Source organism: Leucopleurus acutus (assembly GCF_964270905.1).
Source record: "Leucopleurus acutus genome assembly, chromosome: 1".
Classification (NCBI taxonomy): Eukaryota; Metazoa; Chordata; class Mammalia; order Artiodactyla; family Delphinidae; genus Leucopleurus; species Leucopleurus acutus.
This window is the reverse complement of record NC_139142.1, coordinates 36,592,494-36,615,290: the sequence shown is the minus strand read 5'-3', so window position 1 is coordinate 36,615,290 and position 22,797 is coordinate 36,592,494. Positions and strand designations below refer to the sequence as shown.

Here is a 22,797-nt window from a genome sequence, read left to right as displayed (position 1 = left end):
TAATGTTTTTGCATTGAATATCTTTATATAAATAACTTTGTTCATTTGGGCTGTTTACTTATGGCTTATTACCCAGAATGCACTTATCTGGAAGGCATGAACAATTTTATAGCTCTTGTTACATATTGCCAGATTGTCCTTTAAAAAGATTAAAACATTCTTTATCACCATAAGCAATAAGCATACTTGTTTTTATTAGTTTAATATTTCTGATAGCTTAAAGGTATATAAAAATCTTAAGGATATTTTATTTGATTGAATATTTTTCATGACTACAGAGTTTGTGTTCTTTTTTTGTGTAAAATAATTTATTGCCTGTTCCTCCTCTAGTTTTAACCATCTATCAAGTGGAAACTGGGAATTTGTATAATTTATATTTCATATAACAAGGATTGGTTACTTGTTTTTTCTAGTTTGTTGCTTTCATTTTGATATTTACGTTTTTACACATTATGAAAATGTTTTAAGTTTTTATTTATTTGAACATTTCCACCTTGTTTCTGATGCTATTCAATAGTCATACAAGTTCTTGCATTCCTGGGTTCATTCTGTTCATTTCCAGGCTAAACTCCTCACCTTTCTTTCTTAGTTTTTAAAAATAGGATTAAAGGGCTTCCCTGGTGGCACAGTGGTTGAGAGTCCGCCTGCCGATGCAGGGGACACGGGTTCGTGCCCCGGTCTGGGAAGATCCCACAAGCCGCGGAGTGGCTGGGCCCGTGAGCCATGGCCGCTGAGCCTGCGCGTCCGGAGCCTGGGCTCCGCAGCAGGAGAGGCCACAACAGTGAGAGGCCCGCGTACCGCAAAAAAAAAAAAAAAGGATTAAAAAAAAAAAGCTTTCATCCATTTGAAATTTGTTATATCTGATCAGATGAGCTATGAATCTAAGATATTTTTTCTTTACTAATAGCCAACTTTCCTGTAATATTTATTAGTGATTTTTTCCACTGTAACATTTCTTGTTTATTAGATGTTGAATTTTTCTAATGTTTTAACCCATTTTAGGGAATTCCTATTGAATTTTTTTGATTAGTTTTTCTCTTTTAAACATCAGAACTATACAGCTTGTATTTTGCTTTGCTTTATTCAACAAACATTATTGCTCTGTGGTAATCGTGGTGCTAAGTGCCAGGGTACAAGGAAAATGGTCTCTCCTTTCAAGGAGCATACAGTCTATTGGAGGAGGCATCAGGTAAGGAGACCAGTGACTGTTGCAATAGAGGTATAGACAGAGATTGGGCACCCAAAGCAGGAAAGGCGAGGAGCAGTGGACCTCAGGGAGTGCAGGCAGTGAGCTGGGCTGGAAAGGAGGTGATTTAGCTGAAAACAAGTACTCACTCCTATTACCTCCAGAAACCTTATATTTGGTGATCTTGCCTATTTGAGATCAATTTCACTATTAATCAAGTTCTAAGCAATATCTACCAAGAACCTTTTATTGTTTATTGTATTAAGACCTATACTTTAGCTTAGGAAATAGTGTCATCTTTGCTATATTGAATCCTCTCAAAGAGCTTTAAGTTGTATTCTCCATTTATTCATATTGTTCTTTATTTTGTCCATTAAAGTTTTACATAGTAATCGTTAAAGAAATTTGTGTGGTCCTAAATTAGATTAGCACTTATGTATTCACGTAATCAATTTTTTAAATACCAATGTGAAGTTTGGGTTTATTTATTTGTTTTTAATTGTATAAGTACTTCATGAACATATCCGAAGGGTAAAAAATTTAAATAGTTACGTATATAGTTTATAGTTAGTATTGCAGAGTTAAAAGTTAAAGTCTCCTACTTCCTCCACCATCCTTCAATATCAATCTCTCCCCAGAAGTAAGTACTGTTACTTCTGGCTCGATGTATGTCCTCTTGGTTTTCTATCCAATTATACGTATGCACTTACATTGTTGTTAAATACATCGGATTAATGCTATGTTGTCATTTTGAAATGTGCTTTTTTCACTTATAAATCTTGGATATTTTTGAAGATTAGTACACATAGATCTACCATATTCTTTTTTAAAAGTTAAAGTCTCCTACTTCCTCCACCATCCTTCAATATCAATCTCTCCCCAGAAGAGAGATCCCCACATAGATCTACCGTATTCTTTTTTAAAAATGGAATAGTTCTTAAACCATGGATATTACGGACTTATTATCATTAACTGATTATTTCCCTGTTGATGCATGTTTGGTAATATATTTTTGATGACAAAAATATATAAGAATGCATTTGGTTTTATCAGTTTATGTCATAACCAATGACACATATGTTAAACACATTTCCTGCCTATGTAAAATTTTAATTTATCTCCTAGGATTTTCTAGGTATATAATCATATCATCTGTAAAAGGTAGTTTTTAATTTCATTTTTTCCTAGAGTCATATTTAAAATTTTTAATTAGCTATAGTAGTAGCATTTCCTGTATCTAATACCATTAAAGAAGTGACTGAAGTCAACCTTATTTTTTTCTGTTATAAAAGAGAATAAGCTAGCACATGCTATTTACTTATTGTATTGACCCTTAGTTTAAGTGATGAATTATTTATCATGTCGAGAAAAATAACTCCTTGTTTCCCTATATGTTCAAAAATAGTTTTGTTCTTTCTTTTTATAAAATTAATGCATAGTCGTGTACAATAATTAATCAATACATAAAAAGGAAAGGGTAAATCTGTTGTCAACATTTCATTTATTATCCTTTCAGACATCTCTATATGCACACCCAGACACACAATTTTACATAAATAAATAGAATTTATTATTCTATAACATTACACCTGTAAAATGTACCCAATAACATACTTACTTAATAGACCAGCTGTGAAAATTACATGATATAATACATAGAAAACACTGAGACCCATCCTTGGCACATACTATGTATTCAGTAAAGTTAGTTATTATTCCTTTTTTGTTGTTATTACTGTTATTGCTATTAATCTGTGGAATTTGGTAGTAAATATAACTCTACAACATCACCTTTAATGGCTTCCTGGTATTCCAAATATGTTTAACTTATTGATGAACAGTTGGAATATTTCCTTTTTAAATATTAGGAATAACACTGCAATGAACTTTCTTATACCTATATTTGATGTACTTGTCTAGTTTGTCCTAAAGATAAATTTTTTACAGTAGAATTCCCGGGTCAAAGAGAATGCATATTTAAATATGATGTATATGTTTAAATTTTGAAAGTCCTGTTCAAGAATAGATGTTACTATGGACAAGAAAATAAATGGAAAAACAGATAATTTGTTAGAGTAAAGGGACTATGGGCGATTTAAAAAGTGCCTTGCAATATGGAGGACTTCCCTCGTGGCACAGTGGTTAAGAATCCACCTGCCAATACAGGGGATACGGGTTCGATCCCTGGTCCAGGAAGATCCCACATGCCACGCAGCAGCTAAGCCTGTGCAGCACAACTATTGAGCCTGCACTCTAGAGCCCGTGAGCCAGAACTACTGAGCCCGTGTGCCACAACTACTGAAGCCCGTGCGCCTAGAGCCCGTGCTCTGCAACAAGAGAAGCCACCGCAATGAGAAGCCGGTGCACTGCAACAAAGAGTATCCCCCACTCGCTGAAACTAGAGAAAGCCCATGCGCAGCAACAAAGACCCAACACAGCCAAAAAAAAAAAAAAAAAGTGCCTTGCATTATCAAACAAGTTGTTGCATCTTTTGAGACCTAGACTATGATATTTACTGTTTTCCTGTTCTCTCTTAAGGTTGTATGATTTGTCCCCACTGCTTTGTTATAGTTTGAGAATCTAAAACGCTTAATGAAATTCTATATTATACTTTGCTGTTCTCACCTGGTTTTTCCAATTTATTTTACTTTATTTTTTATCATTACCATTAACCTTTACTAAACATTTTACTCTATCTGCATTTTAATGTCTTTCATGTGAGTGTGGATTTCTACCCTTTCATGTAGTGAACTTTATAACAATTCCATGTGGTTCAATTTTTTCTTTTTTCAGTTTTTCTGAGTCTTGAACCTTTTCCTTCCACCTACAAAGAGAAACATCAGGTGGGACAGAGACTGTATTGGTTTAAGAACGTCATTGTTTAGTTGGAATAGGTTCTCTCCAGGCTTCTCCAGGGTCTAAGGGGCAAAAGCATATGTTCTCTCCACTCTTCTTGGCTATTGATAAGGACATACATTGCTCTATAAAGTTTAAAAACAAAAATGCACGTGAGATTTCTCTCAAATAGGGACTTGATATTTATTGATGTTTATATCAATGTATTTTCAGTTCAGGCTCATTGTCTTTGTTTTTTGGTTATATTTTGGCATTGTTGGCCATTTCTCTTCTCTTGCACCCCTCTTGTCCACAGTGGTAGCTATACTCAGTCTGCTTCCCATGTCTACCATCTCTGTGATTCACTTTGTGTGGTTTACCATGATTTGGGAATGCCCTCTTAATACATCTCCAGCAACATCCATTCTTTATTCTACTACATCATTTCTGCTCTTGAGAGTTTTCACGGCTATGTTCAGTTCTTTTATGGAGTTGACAGGTTTAGTGCTGTCTTCCAGTGCGGCAGCCATGAAAACGTACCACTCAGATCTGCTACAGTGCAGGGTGTAATTGACCAGCGACCCCTGCTGCTGCACTCTGAATCCACCACCAGGTTTGTGCTGAGGCCACTCTTCCCATGGACTGTCTCCAGCCAATGTCTGAGGGCAGCGGGGACACTAAAGCAGGCTTATTCCTGCCAGACATGGGACTCCTCGGGTGGGTGACTGGCTTGAGGGCTTCCCTTTGGCCTGGTCAGAACTTTCTTGTGAGGTGTAGTAGTAGAAGGAATAGAGAGAGATTTAAAATTGGGGATTGAGAGTTAAGCATCAAAAAACACTCCTGTGGCCCAAATACAGAAGGCCTTTCCAGGTCCCTAGAGCTGCTGGTAGAGATTCAGCTTGCCACAGACTCCCTTAATTAGGAAGAAGTGGTGTTTTCTCTTCTTGACAGAACTTTTAAGAAAGGTATTATAGTAAAATAATAGCTTTATAAATTTTCCTATTTAATCACTTGTAAAAATCACCTTTTCTCAACATTAATTTCTTCTCTCTTTAAAGTGTCACTTCTAATTAAGAAAACTAGAATTTAAGTTTTGTATCAGTCAGCTCAGGCTACCATAACAAATTGTCACAGATTGGATGGCTTAAATGATAGAAATTGGAAGCCTGAGGCCAGGATGCCAGCATTGTCAGGTTCTGGTGAGGGTCCTCTTCCTGGCTTGCAGATAGCTGCCTTCTTACTGTGTCCCCCATGGTGGAGAGAGAGAACCCTAGTCTCGCTTCCTCTTCTTAAAAGGACAAAAATCCCATTATGGGGCCCCACCTTCATGACCTCATCTAAACCCAATTATCTCCCAAAGGCCCTGCCCCTAAGCACCACCACATTGGGGGGTTTAAGGGCTTCAACGTATGCATTAGGGTGGTAGGGGGAGACACAACCATTCAGTCCATAACAAGGTTAAAAAAACACTCTAAAAATTTTTTTTAAATTTATTGCCCATATTGTTCAATTTTTAAAAGAACATAGGCATTGCAAACTAATTTGGGGATGAAAAACAAACTGTAAATGTATCATAATTAGAGATTTTTAAAAAATAAATTTATTTATTTTTGGCTGTGTTGGGTCTTCGTTGCTGAGTGCAGGCTTTCTCTAGTTGTGGCGAGTGGGGTCTACTCTTCGTTGTGGTGCACGGGCTTCTCATTGCTGTGGCTTCTCGTTGCGGAGCACGGGATCTAGGCACGCGGGCTTCAGTAGTTGCAGCACGCAGGTGCAGTAGTTGTGGCTCACAGACTCTAGAGCTCAGGCTCAGTAGTTGTGGTGCACGGGCTTAGTTGCTTCACGGCATGTGGGATCTTCCCGGACCAGGGCTCGAACCCGTGTCCCCTGCATTGGTAGGCGGATTCTCAACCACTGTGCCACCAGGGAAACCCCATAATTAGAGATTTTATCATATCTTTTAGTTTCCTAGATATAGAACCTCCACTTAAGTTGTACTTTTAACAGTACCTTTTTATTACAATATATTTTTTATACAAACTTTTAAAGGAACTCATGTTTGCAAGTGATTGCCTCAGTTTAGTACTAGCTCATTTCCAGGAGATGTTGGTCTTTTTGCTATTGTAGGCAATGTCACCTACTTTCCTCCTGCTTGTTGGATAGCAGTTCGGAGAAGAATCAGTTTGGAGCTCACCAGCCACCATTCACATAACAAATTTTATACAGGTCAAATTGCTGAACAAAGTATATTGAGGAAAACAGATTATAGCATGTCCTTACCAGTAAAAGTTGTTAATTGGCCGTGGGTGTTGATTGTGTCCTTGAATGAAGTTTATATTGCTCTTTTGGTTGTTTTTATCTAGGAGAAGATAAGGACAATGTTTTTGCCAGTTGTGAGTGATTACCTGACTTTAACATATCATTATTTAACTTCTTCCCAATGTGAACAAGCTGATATTCGCATGAGAACATTTTCATGTGTATTTTCTGATTTTTCTCTCTAATGTATGCATACTTAATATTGGACTAGAACACCTTATCCCTGGAGATAAATTAACGATTTCAGTAGAACCAGCAATTTGGGGGCTGTTAATTTAGTGCTTTCATGTTTCTTGAGAAGTAGGAGGACATGACTTTCTATTTTAAATGCATCTGTGAAATCCTGATATTACAAAAGCTTTGGCAAAATTTTGACGAACATGTTCAGTAAAAGCTCTCTGTGTGGGGCTTCCCTGGTGGCGCAGTGGTTGAGAGTCCGCCTGCCGATGCAGGGGACATGGGTTCGTGCCCCGGTCCGGGAGGATCCCACATGCCACGGGGCGGCTGGGCCCGTGAGCCATGGCCGCTGAGCCTGCGCGTCCGGAGCCTGTGCTCTGCAGCGGGAGAGGCCACAGCAGTGAGAGGCCCGCGTACCGCAAAAAAAAAGAAAAAAAAAGCTCTCTGTGTTTTCCATGGTAGATAAGAAAACCTCCTCATGGCACAAGCCATAGAATTAGATCTGATCTTTGGTTATGGCCAATTCTGGCTCCAACCCCACCTCTACCTAGGAGGTATACCCTCCTCCTCTGCGGTCAGTGCAGCTGTCACCTGACCGGTGACCAAAGAGGCTGGCTGTGGGGACGAGGATGGGGAGAAAGGCGTTTCTTTGAAGCTCAGGTGTTTAAATCATCTTTAAGCCCTTCCCCTGCCACCTCCAGTCACTTGCACCAAGGCCTCTCTTCCCTCCCCCAAACACATTCCTTTGAAATTTCTATTCCCTTGTACAGAGCAGGCCTTGACCATCATTTAAACCTGACCTCACCTAAGGCAGCAGGGGGCAAGTGGGAGCACAGTTTTTTTCTTTCTCCAGCCCAGAACCCCATGGGTCTGGCCCTAGGCTTTGCACCCCTTCAGGAGTGACTAAAAATATAAGCTCTCCTCATTTTGGTTTAGAGCTAAGAGTCTAATATAGCAAGAAGGAATAAGAAAGCACATAACAGGCCACTGACAATCTCTGGGTTTACCAACAGCTTGGCTTTCCCCTCTTTCCTTTGGATTCCGCCTTCACGGGTAAATGTACAGAGTCTTTGTTGACCAGCACGGCAGCCAGTTGCCACGTGTGGCTATTGAGCACTTGGAATGTGGCTGGTCCACGTTGAAATGTGCTGTAAGTGTAAAATATACGCTATACAAAAAGTTTAAAAATGAATAAAATATTAATGATTTAAAATATTGATTACATATTGAAATGATAATATTTGGGGGGTTGGGGTACAATATATTATTAAAATTAATATCACCTGTTTCTTTTTACTGTGGCTCCTAGAAAGTTTTAAGTTACATTTGTGGCTTGCCTTATATTTCTATTGAATTGTGCTGTTATCAACCCTGTTTCAATTTGTAGAGGATTTGGGGGGCCTAAGTTTGTTATTTATACTCAGTACATTTCTAAATTTATTACCAATTTATAATTATTATGTACTTATTAAAATTATAGAATATATAGTTATTTTATATGTATAAAATTAAAATATAAAAATAATTTTTAAAAAAAGGAAAACGACTCAGGATTCACCAGCAAGAGGTGAACGGGAAGATTTAAATGTGCTCATTCCCAAATGTACTCATTCTCTGTCTCCATTTCCTGAACTCATTTCAGTTTTACATGCAGAGCTAAATCAGAATGGTCAAAAGAAATTAAAAAAAAAAAAGAATGGTCAGAAGAAACCCACTACATTCTGTTCTTAATTTCTGCACTGTGAACTATATCAGTTTGCTCTGGACTTTAAGAGAGAAAGAAGTCCCAGTTTTGTGACAACTTGAGGGAAAGGAGAGGAGGTTCATGGTACCTTCTCTTCTAATGTTTGAAAAAAGAAAAATGAAAGAAAAGGAGAGAAAGTGTGTGTTTCCTGGTCAATCACTCTGTCATTTCAAAACCTTGCTAAGATGGTGCTCGTTTGGGTTGTGCCAGCATAAATACTGCTCTAAACCTTCTCTCAAGGACACAGGCCAACTCAGTATCCCAAAACCAGAGTTTGGTTGGTTTCCGCTTGACAGGTGTGCAGGGTCTCTGGTTTCAGCTGGCAGAGGCAGTGGAAGGGCGGGAATACCACAGAAGCACTCTTGTTGGGTAAAGGCTTTAGGTGACACAGAAGGAGGCTTGTCCTAAAAAGTTTCTGCTGGGCTCTGTTGTTTAATGGTTTCATCTCTAAAATATCTTAAAGAAAAAGCTTATTTTCCTAGCATTCTGGGTTACAAGGACAAATGTGGAGACCTGACAGGCCTGATTTTTAGTTCAGACTCTGTCCCTAATTAAATATGTCTTTGGACTTCAGTCTCAACATCAGTCTCCCCACGTGTACAGTGGGAATAATCATGCAATCTTGTGAGAATTAAATGTGATCATAAATGTAAAGGGCTTAGCATAGTATTTGGCACATAGTCCATATTTAGTAAATGTTCACTGTAATTACTGTTGCCTTAATTCTTTGTTGAAGACTTGCACGTGAGGAAATGAAGCATCTGCCAGAGGGGAGGGACCCACCCCAGGAAAAGCTGAACCACCTCTTCAGTGGCTCCTCCAAATGGAGGGCTAGTTTGGGCCCATACAGACCATGAAGTCTCTGTGAAAAAGCTGGAGGTCCTGAGGAGTTTGGGTCAACTTCCCCAGACCATGGGTGTCGGGACAGTTCTGGAGAACCTGATACCAGGGCCAATCCTAGCAGTCAGTTACTCCAAGGAAACCCAAAGCAAAAGCAGAAGCAGACCCAGGATCAACCTTGGAGTGCCCTGGGTCTGGCCTTGGCTCCCAAGACTGATCAAGTGACTGCAGGTGCATAGCCCCGTCATTCAACTCTCAAGTCCTCCCCTGGCCATGCTTGCTTTCCCAAGGCTGGCAATCAGAATTAGAATGGCCTGTGTTCTGAATGGAGAGGGAGGCCAAGTTTACTAAGTGTGCCCGTGCCAGTACCCTTAACACTGAATTTGTGTTGCAAGGACTCTTGGGCGTTTGCCTACCTTTAAGAGACAAGGCTCGGTCTACATACTTCATTCAGAAGGAAGAGCGCACTTTTCTTCCCAGCCAGTTGATTGTATGGCATAGATAGACCTGTGTTTGTTTTGTTTCTGATTCTTTCTGTACCCAATAGCCATAACCATTGTTTAAGATTTTTTTTTCTTTTCCTTTATTTTAGACTTAGCCTCTAGTTCTTTACTTCCATACCTACTAACACCTTGTGTTACCTCTTCACCGCCTTTCCACTCTCCTCATCTCCCTAACACTTACATTACTAGAAACATTTGGAAGAATATAGCGAGGGCTGGCTTGTTTATCCTGAATTTATATTGATTAGCTTTTTTATGAACCCCACTTTAGTGGGGTTTTTTTTAGTTTTTTTAATAGTTGATTTATTTCTGCTGTATAGCAAATTGATTCAGTTATACATATATATACATTCTTTTTCATGTTCTTTTCCATTATGGTTTATCACAGGATATGTTGATTAACTTTTGACCAAACACTAGAGGTTTTGATCTGGGTAACCTAAGAAGCTGAAGAAAAAGACATTGGCATTCATTATCAATGCCTTTTTTATTTTTTTTTTTTAATCCCGGTACGCGGGCCTCTCACTGTTGTGGCCTCTCCCGTTGCGGAGCACAGGCTCCAGACACGCAGGCTCAGCGGCCATGGCTCACGGGCCCAGCCGCTCCGCGGCATGTGGGATCCTCCTGGACCGGGGCATGAACCCGTGTCCCCTGCATCGGCAGGCGGACTCTCAACCACTGCGCCACCAGGGAAGCCCTATCAATGCCTTTTGATAGCATTTATTGTGATTAAATAGATACGGGACCACAGGTAATGATCTGCAAAAGGCCTTTTGAAGATAAGGGGTTGCCTAGGTCACTGAAATATTGAACTTCCCTTTCCAACCTATAGTTGTGATTTGTTATATTTCAGGGGGAAAATATCAAATACACAAAAAGACTGGAAATTCTTTGAGGTGAGTCACTTACGTTTAGGGGCTCTGCTCTTTGATATGAAACGTGAAGTATAGCAACAAGCGATAGACATTTGTCAGGCACCTGTTTTTAATGAATATCCTTTCTACAAAGGATACTAATAAGCTGTGTGCCACTCCTTAAATCTTTGGTCTGATTTGCCTTCTGCAAAGGTGAGTACATGTATAATTTTCCGCAGCCCTTCAGGCATGTGGAGAGAGCAGGGCACCTGGGTTTGTGTCTGCTCAGTAGTGTTCTATAGACAGGTGGGAGCTTTTCATGTCGTAACTGTGGGTTCCGATTCTCGTCTGTTTCTGTCGTAGTCCTTTTATACTTTCTGTACGTATGTAGCCTGGATTGTCTTCCGACGTCAACACTTCACAGAGATTGAGGAAGAAATAGGGAGGCTCTTTCGTTCCGACATGTTCAACATTCCTCGAAGGAAGCGTGAGGATGAAGAGTCAGGAGGGGAAAAGAAACGCATGACTTTTGTACAATTCAGGTATGACCTTTTGACTCTCCTAAGCTCAAGGACATTTCTAGAAAACAAGATGATGTGACCTAAATGTCACCCCCACCCCCAGGAGAATGATGGCAAAGCGCCCAGCAATGAAAAAAGCCATTAACATGCGCTCTCCAGTCATGTCTACTCTGCTGCCCTCTCTCAGAGAAAAAGCTCAGAATATCTCTGACAAAAAGTACCGCCAAGCAGGCATGAAACTCCCAGTCTGGATGCAAGAGCACAAGGAAAATCTGGACTCTGTGCACATGCCAATGTAAGTGGCCCAAGGAGAAAGGAAGGAGAGAAGGCTGAGTGTTGCTTCCTAGGTGGGACCCAGGAGGGGCAAGGGCTCAGACATGGTGCCTCTGCCAGAAAGCTGAACAAAGCTGGAAGCATTGTCTTCCTACCATCCCCTGCTCCTCTCAACATGTTTTCTTTCCAGATCAGCTCTTGGTATACCCATCTAGACTAGAAAAAACTACAAAGTTATGCTAGATTTCAAATAGTTCTAATTTGGTGAAGTGAGTAGCAGACTTTGTAAGACTGAAGTTTTCCTGTTAGAAGAGTCATCTTTGGGAACTAAGGGAAGGACCAGTACAAAATCTTGCTATGGGTCGAGTTTTTGAACCCATATTTAAGAAATAGATGTGTGTGTGTGTGTGTGTGTGTGTGTGTGTATCAGTCTTAGTTTTATACACATGCACAAGTCAGCCATATACTGGGTTGGCCAAAAACTTTGTTTGGGTTTTTCCATAAGATGTTACAGAAAAACCCAGACAAACTTTTTGGCCAACCCAATACCTTAGTCTTTGGCCTCAGCAAATATTCAGCTATACCAATAATTCTTTCCACAGAGTTGGCATCCTGGGGGAGCCTCGATGTCAGTTCAACCCCCATACCCTTATCCCCCTCGATACAGAGGAAAGCATGAAGTCTGGGGGACAGTCTTCCATGATAGAAAGAAATAACATGAGGATTCAGGATACACTGGACTTAGTCATGAGAACGCTGTCCTCTCAAACAACATTCCCTAAATAATCTGTACATTCCATCTCTGTAATTAATTCCTGTATTTGAAGTAAACTACTTTGACTTAATCACTTTATACAGGACTAGTGTTTATTATTAAACTTTAAAAATTGTTCAAATTATTTTGTTAAAAGTTCAACAATAGACTAAAGAATTCCAGAAAGCTTTTGAAAACCTCCTTTTCCTATATTTAATAGTTTGCTTTGTTATTTATTTACTTCCTTGGCTTTTACATGACCATTTAGAGTAATGTATTAGGACATTTAGTCAGTGTTCTAGTGGACTAGTGAAGAAACATTCTGTTTATTCATTTCTAAATTCCTTTTTGTTTCATGAGAGAGTGTAATTGGTACATTTGAAAACAAAATTTCATAAAAAGGCAAATTAAATATTTTTAACATTAAATCTCTTTCTGGGGCTTCCCTGGTGGCACAGTGGTTGAGAGTCCGCCTGCCGATGCAGGGGACACGGGTTCGTGCCCCGGTCCGGGAAGATCCCACATGCCGCAGGGCAGCTGGGCCCGTGAGCCATGGCCGCTGAGACTGCGCTTCCAGAGCCTGGGCTCCGCAACGGGAGAGGCCACAACAGTGAGAGGGCCGCGTATCGGAAAAAAAACAAAAAACAAAAAAAACCACGACTCTTTCTATGGCTATATTATTATTGGCATTGGGATATAAAGTACATCTGACTCATTTAAAAGCCTTTTAGCATATATGTTTCATTCATTTTTTTCATTTATTCATTTAACAACACATATGTTTCAAGCCCCTGCTCCATTCAAAGCCTTGTGCTGGAAAATGTAAGGAAAAAAGGTCATCAAGACAGAGACCATATCCTCTGGTCTGAGTAGTAGAGAGGATCAGTAAAACACATGCCTGCTAATGATACAACATTGAATGTGTTAGAGGCCATTACAGAGGTAAATCCAAGTGCCCTTTGAGACAGATCAGTAGAGCCCTCACTTCTGGGGGAATCGGGAGCATTGAGATTTGAATCTGGTAGTGCAGGGACTGGGTGGCACTAAAGGGGGACCGCCAGGCAGAGGAGGACCATGTGCAAAGGCACAGAGATGAAAAGGTATGCCCTGTGACCGAGGAAGGCGAGAGCCATGGGTGTGCGAGGGGGGAGGTGTGTGAGGGGGAGCAGAAGAAAAGCGGGCTACAAAGGTCAGCCGAGCCTCCACATGCCCCACCAGGGAGTGAGTTGGATATTATTTGGTAGGCAGTGAAGCTTAGGGTCCGCTGATGAAACCCTTTCATCGGCTGCTGATTGTATAGTATCATCATTTTAAAAAGTCCTATAGGGGTTTCGCCAACTAAAATAACTGGTCTGAATTTACCTTTCTGTGGCCACGGGTTTACCCCCAAACTTCAAAAATCCTCCTTTATGCATTTAGCATTTAGCTAAAAGTTCGTTTAATGGAAAAAACTGGATGCTTTTTTCCAGATTTAATATCAAGAGCAGAGGAACAGCAGCTCCAGCCTGTCGATCATGTGGGGCAGCTTCTGTTCAACAGGCACTCTGTCTTCACTCTCATCCTTTATGTTCCAGGTCAATTCCTGTTATTCCTGTTAAAACTGCAAAGTTTTTAAAAATCAAAATCCTGAGGCGGGGAAAAAAGAAAAAGAAAAGAAAAAAAAAAAAGGGGGAGAGAAAAAGAAAGGGGGGAAAAAAAGAAAAAAACATCCTGGACTATGAACGAACCCTTCTTGGACTCTTTATTTACATAGAGCATTTGGTTACACACTGTCATAACAAATTTTTATCTAGAACATGTTGACATGGTTTGATTTTTGGGTTTTTTTTTTTGTTTTTTTGTTTTTGTTTTTTTTTTTGATATTTAAAAAAATAAACCCTGGGAATTGTGGGACTTTTATAACTGTCTTTACTAGGGCACCAGGCTTTTTTTTCCTGCCTCCTTTCTGACCTATGAGGCTTCAGTGTACTTCATTTATTAATTCCTTCAACTGTTGATTCATTTTTTCATTCTACAATTGCTATATTTCCACTCTGTGTTAGGCACCCTGTTTGGTCCTGGAAATTCAGTATGGAAAAAATATAGCCAGCTCTGACTTGGAACTGACAGTCTTGGGGAAGACAGATAGGAAATGAATACTCAGATAATGAACTAATTGCAATGATGATGAATATTGCAAAAGAGAGGCCTCATCTGCTTCCAGTATGACTCAGGTGGTTATTGGCAGGGCTGAGTTCCTCACAGGCTGTTGGACTGAGGCCTTGGCTCCTCGTAAGCTATTGGCCCAAGGCCTTTCTTAGTTCTTTGCCACACGAGTCTCTCCAAAAGGAGTTTGCAACATGTCAGTTGGCTTCATTAGCGTGAATAAGTGAGAGAGGAAGAGAGAATGTGCAGGCAAGACAGAAGTTAGTCACTTACAACCTAATGTTGGAAGTGATATTCCATCACTTTTGCTCTACTTTATTCACAGCAAGTCACAAGGTCTAGCCCACTCACAAGGGAAGGGGACCACCAAGGCCATGGACACCAGGAGGTAAGGCTCACTGGGGGGTCATCTGAAAAGTCAGCCCGCCACACTGGCAGAAGAAACATATGAAAGTCTTGAGGCTGGAAGCAAAGCTCCTTCAAGTTGCTGAGATAAGGCTTTTGAGGCTGTAGAGAGGAAGGGTAGAAGGATGAGATGTGGCTGGAGAATAAGCAAGAGCCCTATCATGGAGGGTTCTATAAGTCTATTATGGATACACTTAGGATCAATGTGGGTTGTTCCAGTGTGATTGTGCAGTTTTTGTCTTGCACAAAGGCACCAGCGAAGGAACTGGATGGGGAATGAGATCCAAATGCATATCTTCACTTCATTCTGGAACTTTCCAGGTGGAGTCCCTTTTTGTAATTCACAAAGCAGCAGTCTTGAATGGGTACCCTTTAATGGTTTTTAAGCAGGTGCATTGTTAAAGCTTACCAAGAGGGTTTTTTTAATTCAAAATATTCAAGTAAGAGAACAAAAAGACAAGCTACAGGCTGGGGGAAAATATTTGCAAGGCATGTATCCGATAGAGGACTTGTATGCAAAATATACAAAGAACTCTTAAAAACAACAAGAAAACAAACACTCCAGTCAAAAAATGGGCAAAAGGTATGAACAGACACCTCATCAAAAAAAAATATATACTCAGGACAAACAAGCATATGAAGAGATGCTCTATGTTAATTATCATTAGGGAATGGAAGTTAAAAAAGCAATGAGATACCACTACACACTTATTAGAATGGCTAAACTGACAATACCAAATGCTGATGAGGATTCAGAACAACAGGAACTCTTATTCATTGCAGAGTCAAAATGATGCAGCCACTTTAGAAGACAGTTTGAAGTTTCTTACTTTAATTTTCTTACAGTTAATATGAAAATGTAATAGTCAGATAGCCAACACAGTCTTGGAGAGAAAAACATTTGGAGGGCTAACACATTCTGATTTCAAACTTACTGCAGAGCTACAGAAATCAAGGCTGTTTAGTACTGGCATAAGAATAGACATTTATATCAATGGAATAGAATTGAGTCCAGAAATAAACCCATACATTTATGGCCAACTGATTTTCGACAAGTGTGCCAGGACAATTCAATGGGGAAAGAATAGTCTTCTCAACGAACAGTGTTGGGACAACTGGATATTCCCATGTAAAAGAATGAAGTTGGATTCCTACCTTACACTGTATGTAAGCTTTAACTCAAATGGGCCATAAACCTAAATGCAAGGACTAAAACTAGAAAACTCTAAAATATAGGTGTTAACCTTCATGATCTTGGGTTAGACAATGGTTTCTTAAATACGAATGACGCCAAAAACATAAGCAACCAAAGAAAAAAATTGATAGATTAGACTTCATCAAAATTAGTAACTTTTGTGCTTCAAAGAAAACTATCAAGTAAATGGGGTGATGATTGTATAGCAACTCTGTGAATATACTAAAAAAAATGGAATTGTACATTTTAATAGTGAATTTATGGCATGTGAATTACATATCAATAAAGCTGTTATAAAGAAAAAAGTGAAAACACAATTCACAGAATGGGAAGAAATATTTGCAAATCCTATATGTAATAAAGGTCATGTATTCAGAATACATAATGAATTCTTACAGTTTGACAATAAAAACTAAATAATCCAATTTAAGAATTGGCAAAAGCTTTGAATAGACATTACTCCAAAGAAGATATACAAACGGCTAATAAGCACATGAAAAAACACTCAACTTTATTAGTCATTAGGGAAATGCAAATCAAACCCACAGTGAAATCCCACTTCACACCCACTAGGATGGCTATGAGCAAAAAGTTAAAGAGAAAATGTTGATGAGAATGTGGACAAATCAGAACCTTCACAACATTCCTGATGAAAATGTAAAATGATGCAGCCACTTTAGAAAACTGCTTATCCGTTCTTCAAAAAGTTAAGCATATACCATATGACTTAGCAATTCCATTCTTAGATATATACCCAAGAGAACTGAAAACATATGTTTACACAAAAACTTGTACACAAATGTTCAAAGAAGCATCATTCATAATAGCCAAAAAAGTGGAACAAACCAAATGACCAACAATTGATGAATGAATAAACAAAAATGTGGTATATCCATGCAATGGAATATTACACAACCATAAAAAGGAATGATGTACTAATTCATGCTACAAGGTGAATGAAGCCTGAAAACATCATGCTACATGAAAGAAGCCAGACACAAAAGGCAGCCTATTCTATGATTACAATGATATGAAATGTCCAGAACAGGGAAATCCATAAAGACAAGGTAGATTAGTGGTTGCCAGACACTAAGGGGAGGAGGGAATGGGGAGAGACTGCTAACAAGATCTCTTTTGGGGGTGATGAAAATGTCCTGGAATTAGATAGTGCTAATGGTTACACAACTTTGTCAATAGACTATCACTGAATTGTACACTTTAAGAGAGTGAATTTTATGGTATGTGAATTATATCTCAATTAGAAACAAAACAAAACAAGGAAAGTCTGAGAAATTGCCACATGATGTCTAAATCTAATCTAGTATCCTGGATAGGATCCTGAAACAAACAAAAAAAAAAGGATATTATGTAGAAACTAAGGAAATCCTAATACAGCATGGATTATAGTTAATGTATCAATGTGGGTTCCTTAATGTACCATACTAATATAAGATGTTAATAATCAGAAACTGGATGTGAGGATACAGGAATTCTCTATCATCTTTGCAATTTTTCTTTAAAACTGTTCTAAAGTAAAAAGTTGATTTAAAAAAATATTCAGCAAATACTTATGTCACACCTGATATGTGGGCACAGAGCTGGACCACATATGGTCTTTGCTCAGGTTGCCCTCTGCGCAGAAGCGGAAGAATAAGATAAACACGTGCACAAAAAGGAGGCTAGAAGTCAGAAATCAAGAAACACTATGCAGTAGGGCTTAAAGGAGAGAGCCTCTCAGGTCAAGGGATTGGGAGATAGGCATAGAGACGGCTCTGGAAGATGCGAGGGGTCTGGATAGGCAGAGACGGGGTGGGGGTATCTGGGGATGCTTCCTGGGGTTCTCACAGGGTTCAGACCTGAAAATCGGGTGGTGATGGGGCCTTGTGCAGTTGAGCTGGACTGTGGGGTTTGCTAGGGGAGCAATGAGGACTTCTTCATGTGGGAAAGATGGTATCTTATTTCTTAATCTTTTCCAGGGGCTGCAAAACCCTTTCTATTCCGCCTTTGTTCAGGCTGCAGGGTCCTATAACATTTGAATCATCATCCTCTTCTAGGATTCAGCCTGTACAACCATGTCAGCATTTGCATCTTTACCTCTGTTTTTTTTTTTGTTTTTTTTTTTTTGCGGTACGCGGGCCTCTCACCGTTGTGGCCTCTCCCGCTGCGGAGCAACAGGCTCCGGACGCGCAGGCCCAGCGGCCATGGCCCACGGGCGCAGCCGCTCCGCAGCACGTGGGGTCCTCCCGGACCGGCGCACGAACCCGCGCCCCCTGCATCGGCAGGCGGACTCCCAACCACTGCGCCACCAGGGAAGCCCTTTACCTCTGTTTTGAGCTTCAGTTCCATCATAGATACAAATCATCCTACTTAGAACTTGGCATATGGCATTTTGATCTCTAGCTAATTTTTTTTTTTGGCTGCACTGCGTGGCTTGTGGGATCTCAGTTCTCTGACCAAGGACTGAAGCTGGGCCACGGCAGTGAAAGCCTGGATTCCTAACCACAAGACCACCAGGGAACTCTAGCTAATTTTCATACCAAGAAAGAAAAATAAACGTGCCTCCTCCAAGCCCATTGCCACTGAGCTCTCCTCCCTCTGAACAAGTTTCAGTTTGCAGAAAGCAAGCAGTTTCAGGGGACTGAGAGCACAGGGTGAACTGTGCCCTTGTTTTTGCAGGACGTCTCCAGAGCAGTCTGTGTCTGGCAGTGGGTTCATAAAGTTGTTCTCTGCCTCTGAGTTTCTCTCTGTGAGGTGGTGCCCAAGGTGATCTAGGCGAGCCATGCTAAGGGGCTTGGTGTCCTGCACCACTTGCTTTGCACCTTGGCCTCCCTTGTCCTCCTTATGCAGAATGATTTGTTCTCATTTCCTTCTCCTGTGTCTAACCCAGAGGCCTAAGCAGAGCAAAAGGGGAATGCGCTGGGGCCAAAGAGCTCAGATCACACTGAAATCTGGCACAAAAATAGCCACCCACGCTAGGACCTTTGCGGGGGACACTTGTCCCCCATCAACTGGCCAGTGTCAGAACATTGGAGCTATTTAGAATCAAAGTCTTAAGTCTATTGGTGGTTGCCCCATATCAACCTGTATTTCTTCTGGAAATAATTTTTAATGATATCATCTGCCTAATTTACATAAGTAATCCTTGTTCAGTGTAAAAAGAAACCTTAGAAAACACAAAGAAAAAAATAAATGCCCATAATCTCATCACTCAGGATAACTCATTGTTAATAATTAAGTGAATCTCCTTTCAGTCATTTGTGGGCATTTATGTACAAACAAAAATGAGGTCGTGCAGTGTACCCTTGTCTGCAGCCTCCCTCCTTCAGAGAGAAATACATCGTGAACTCAGCCAGTACCCATCTAAAACATGATTTTAATTGCCCTGTGGTATTCTGTGGGATAAGTATGTCACAGTGTCCTTGCCCAGTCACCTGTTTTCTTGTATACATACCTTGTCTCTCAAACTACTGCTCTTTTCCTTAGGATAAAGCCCTGCAAATGATATTGCTGCATCAAAGAGCACACTCCTTCTCAAGACCTTACGATTGCTGAATTTCCTGCCGAAGGCTAGCCCCAAAGCAAGGCTACCTCCATCTGCGTATGAGAATGCTCACCCCTCACCTGGGCATTACCATTCCTTTGAATCCTTGCCAATTCTATGGTAGTGAAAAATGGAATTGTATGTTCATTCTAATTTATACTTTCTATTAACAGTAAGGATGCATACCTCTTCATATTGGTCATTTGTGCTTCCCCTTTTCTGATTTATCACAGAAATAATATGTGAAATGCATTGAGTTTCTTCAAGTAAACGCATCACCCAACTCAAGGAACTATATTATAGTAGCACAGATAACAAAAATAACAGTACCTTGTCATAAATTCTAGATCAAGGCAGATGGTAATATATTACTCAATATAATATATATTACCACATGAAGGTTCTATTTTAAGTTCATTTCTCTTCTAGAATTGACTGCCAGGGGAAAAGCTTTTCTGTGATTACTTTCATCACAAAACAAGAATATATGACTTATCTTGGTTTCCTCTTTATCTTTTGCTTCAAGGAAGCACAGAAATAAATTTACTGCTTAATCATAAGAACTTAGAGCTTTGGTCTCTCAGATTTTTATTTTCTATCTTCACAACTTTGTGTTGCTTATACCTTTTCTTTTGTTTCTTTTTTAAATTATTTTTTTTATTTTGAAATAACGGCAGATTTACATGAAGTTGTAGGATATAACACATGTGAACCCTTTACCCAGTTTTCTCAATGGTAACATCTTGCACAGTTACAGAACAATTTCACAACCGGATATTGATATTGATCCAGTCAAGATACAAAACATTCCATTGCTATGAGGATCCCTCATGTTACACTTATAGCCACACACTTCTTTCTTGTCCCCACCCTCTCCTTAACCCCTGGCAACCACTAATCTCTCCTCCATTTGTATAATTTTTTCATTTCAAGAATGCTATATACATGTAATCATACAGTACATAACTTTTTGGCACTGGATTTTTTTCACTCAATATAACTTCCTGGGAATTCATCCAGGATGTTACATGTATCAATAGTTTGTTCTTTGCAGCACTATTTACAATAGCCAAGACATGGACAGATGAATGGATAAAGAAGATGTTGTACATATATACAATGGAACATTACTCAGTCATAAAAAAATGAAATAATGCCATTTGCAGCAACATGGGTGGACCTAGAGATTATCACACTAAATGAAGTAAGTCATACAGAGAAAGACAAATATGATATCACTTATATGTGGAATCTAAAAAAATGATACAAATGAACTTATTTATAAAACAGAAACAGAGTCACAGACTTAGAAAACAAATTTATGGTTACCAAAGGGGAAAGGTGGGGGGAGGGATAAATTAGGAGGTTGGGGATAACATATATACACTACTATATATAAAATAAACAATCAACAAGGAGAGCAATTTCCTGGTGGTCCAGTGGTTAGGGCTCTGCGCTTCCACTGCAGGGGGCACGGGTTCTATCCCTGGTCGGGGAACTAAGATCCCGCATGCAGTGCGGTACGGCCAGAAAAAAAAAAAAAACCACAAGGACCTACTGTACAGCACAGGACCTCTACTCAAGACTGTAATAACCTATATGGAAAAAGAATCTGAAAAAGAATAGATATATGTGTATGTATAACTGAATCACTTTGCTGTATACCTGAAACTAACACAACATTGTTAATCAGCTATATTCCAATATAAAATAAAAATTAAAAAAAATAGTTTGCTCCTTTTTATTGCTGAGTTGTATTCTGTGATGTGGATGTACCGAAGCTTGTTTAATTCATCCTTCAAAGGACATATGGATTGTTTCCAGTTTGAGCTATTACAAATAAAGCTGCGAAAAATATTCACGTACAAGTTTTCGTGTGAACATAAGTTTTCATTTCTCTGAGCTTATACATTTTATAGTTAATTGTACCAGGTCTTTTTCTGTGAGTGGCTAGTATATAATCATAAATAAAGACCACCTACTATTTTTGTATTGTGATTGTTATTAGCATGTTATTATCCTTCATCTTCCAACTCCTCATGACCTGGAAAAAAGCAGATGAAACTTGGAAGAGTTACATATCGCAGGTCCAGTGGAGACCGAATTCTGATATATGTTCTCAACTCCTGGCTTTTATGTGGCTATTATGGAAATCACTGTAGCTCTTAAGACAGAGTTTATTTTTGCTTCTTCTCTCTGGAATCCTGGTCGATATGAAGCAAGTTTGATTTCTAGTTGCTTGCGTAGGAATGGCTCAGAGGTGTGGTTGGATATTCTTTCAATGTGTGTGGGCAATTAAAACAAAAGTTCTAAAACAGATGCAAGTACAGTTGGCCCCTAGATTCACTTCATCTTGATCTCACATTTGAAATTAAGATAGTCACTTCATGGCACCATGGGTTTATACAAATCTCTGCTGAAAAGAATGTTCAATTTAGAGAAAGATACAGAATGAATCCACCATGAAACCCAAGCCATGGGTTTCTATTGAAACCACATCTGACCAGCCATAAGGTAGAAATGGAGGGTAAGAAAGCGTGTGTACCTGTTCGTTTCTGAGGTTCTAAAGTGACACGGCCAGATACAGCTGTCACTCTCTCTGCCTATATTAGTCTAATATCTGGCAATTAAATTCTATTTGCTCATTTGTTTCATTCAGCATTCTGCTCACTCTGTGCCAGAGACTGGGGTGGGGTCTGGAAACTGGGAGATTAATTAGATGCTGTTCCTATGCTCAAGGGGCTCACACTCCAGCGAGGGGGAAGGTGATGTCTAAACAGTCAGAAGATGATGCGCTAAGTGCTTCCAAAGTGTATTCCAAAGTCTGCAGGTGGCAGTGGTGCCAGTGGCAGTCTCCAGTCACCAGGCGTGGTGGCAGCAGGGGGCTACCAGACTGGTTCGGCAGTGTGGTCTTGTCTGTGGTTATGGCTTGTTGTCCACTCTCCTTTAATTCTTGTATGTTTTCCAAGCCTTCCTCTTGATTCTACCCAATGTACTCCCAGTAAATTCTCTTTCTTCTTAAATCAGCCAATGTTGATTGATAGACTGCTAGTTTCAGGTTATTAGGTATCCCTCCAGGATTGATTTATGAATGTAAATGCAGGACTAAGCCTCACCCAGTTGTGAAAATGATGAAATACTTCCATGTCAGTTGGTAAATAAACACTGCTCCCAGCCCCCTGAGGCCCCAGGCTCCCTGGTCCCTCCCCTGGGACCCTCTCTCTCTTCCCTACAATCCATAATCTCAAGGTGTTACACTGGGCACAGGTGCTCTGGTACTACAGGTGGCATTCTTTCTGATTGACAGGTGCCTCTGGTGATGCATCTAAATGTACACGGTATACATATATGTTATGTATGTAAGTATATATAAATATCAAAAATTCAGGATGAATTCGTGTCAAATGGGAACTCACTGCGCATTCTGTGTGGCTAATGTGAGACCTTTCCATATAAGCACATGTAGATTTATTCCCTTTTCAAATGGCTGCTTGGTATTTCATTACAG

At 39.8% G+C, this 22,797-nt stretch overlaps 1 protein-coding gene across 1 annotated transcript in view; it reads left to right on the top strand.

Annotated features, from left to right (window-relative positions):
• PPP1R36 (protein phosphatase 1 regulatory subunit 36) overlaps positions 1-12,035 on the top strand; it is a gene marked incomplete at both ends in the record, with an annotated part of 31,240 nt that extends 19,205 nt beyond the window's left edge. The window contains 4 exon segments of the mRNA XM_082849810.1: positions 10,455-10,497; positions 10,819-10,997; positions 11,080-11,271; positions 11,852-12,035. Coding sequence (XP_082705936.1) covers positions 10,455-10,497; positions 10,819-10,997; positions 11,080-11,271; positions 11,852-12,035 — 598 coding nt within the window.
• Between the last annotated feature and the right edge of the window lie 10,762 nt (positions 12,036-22,797).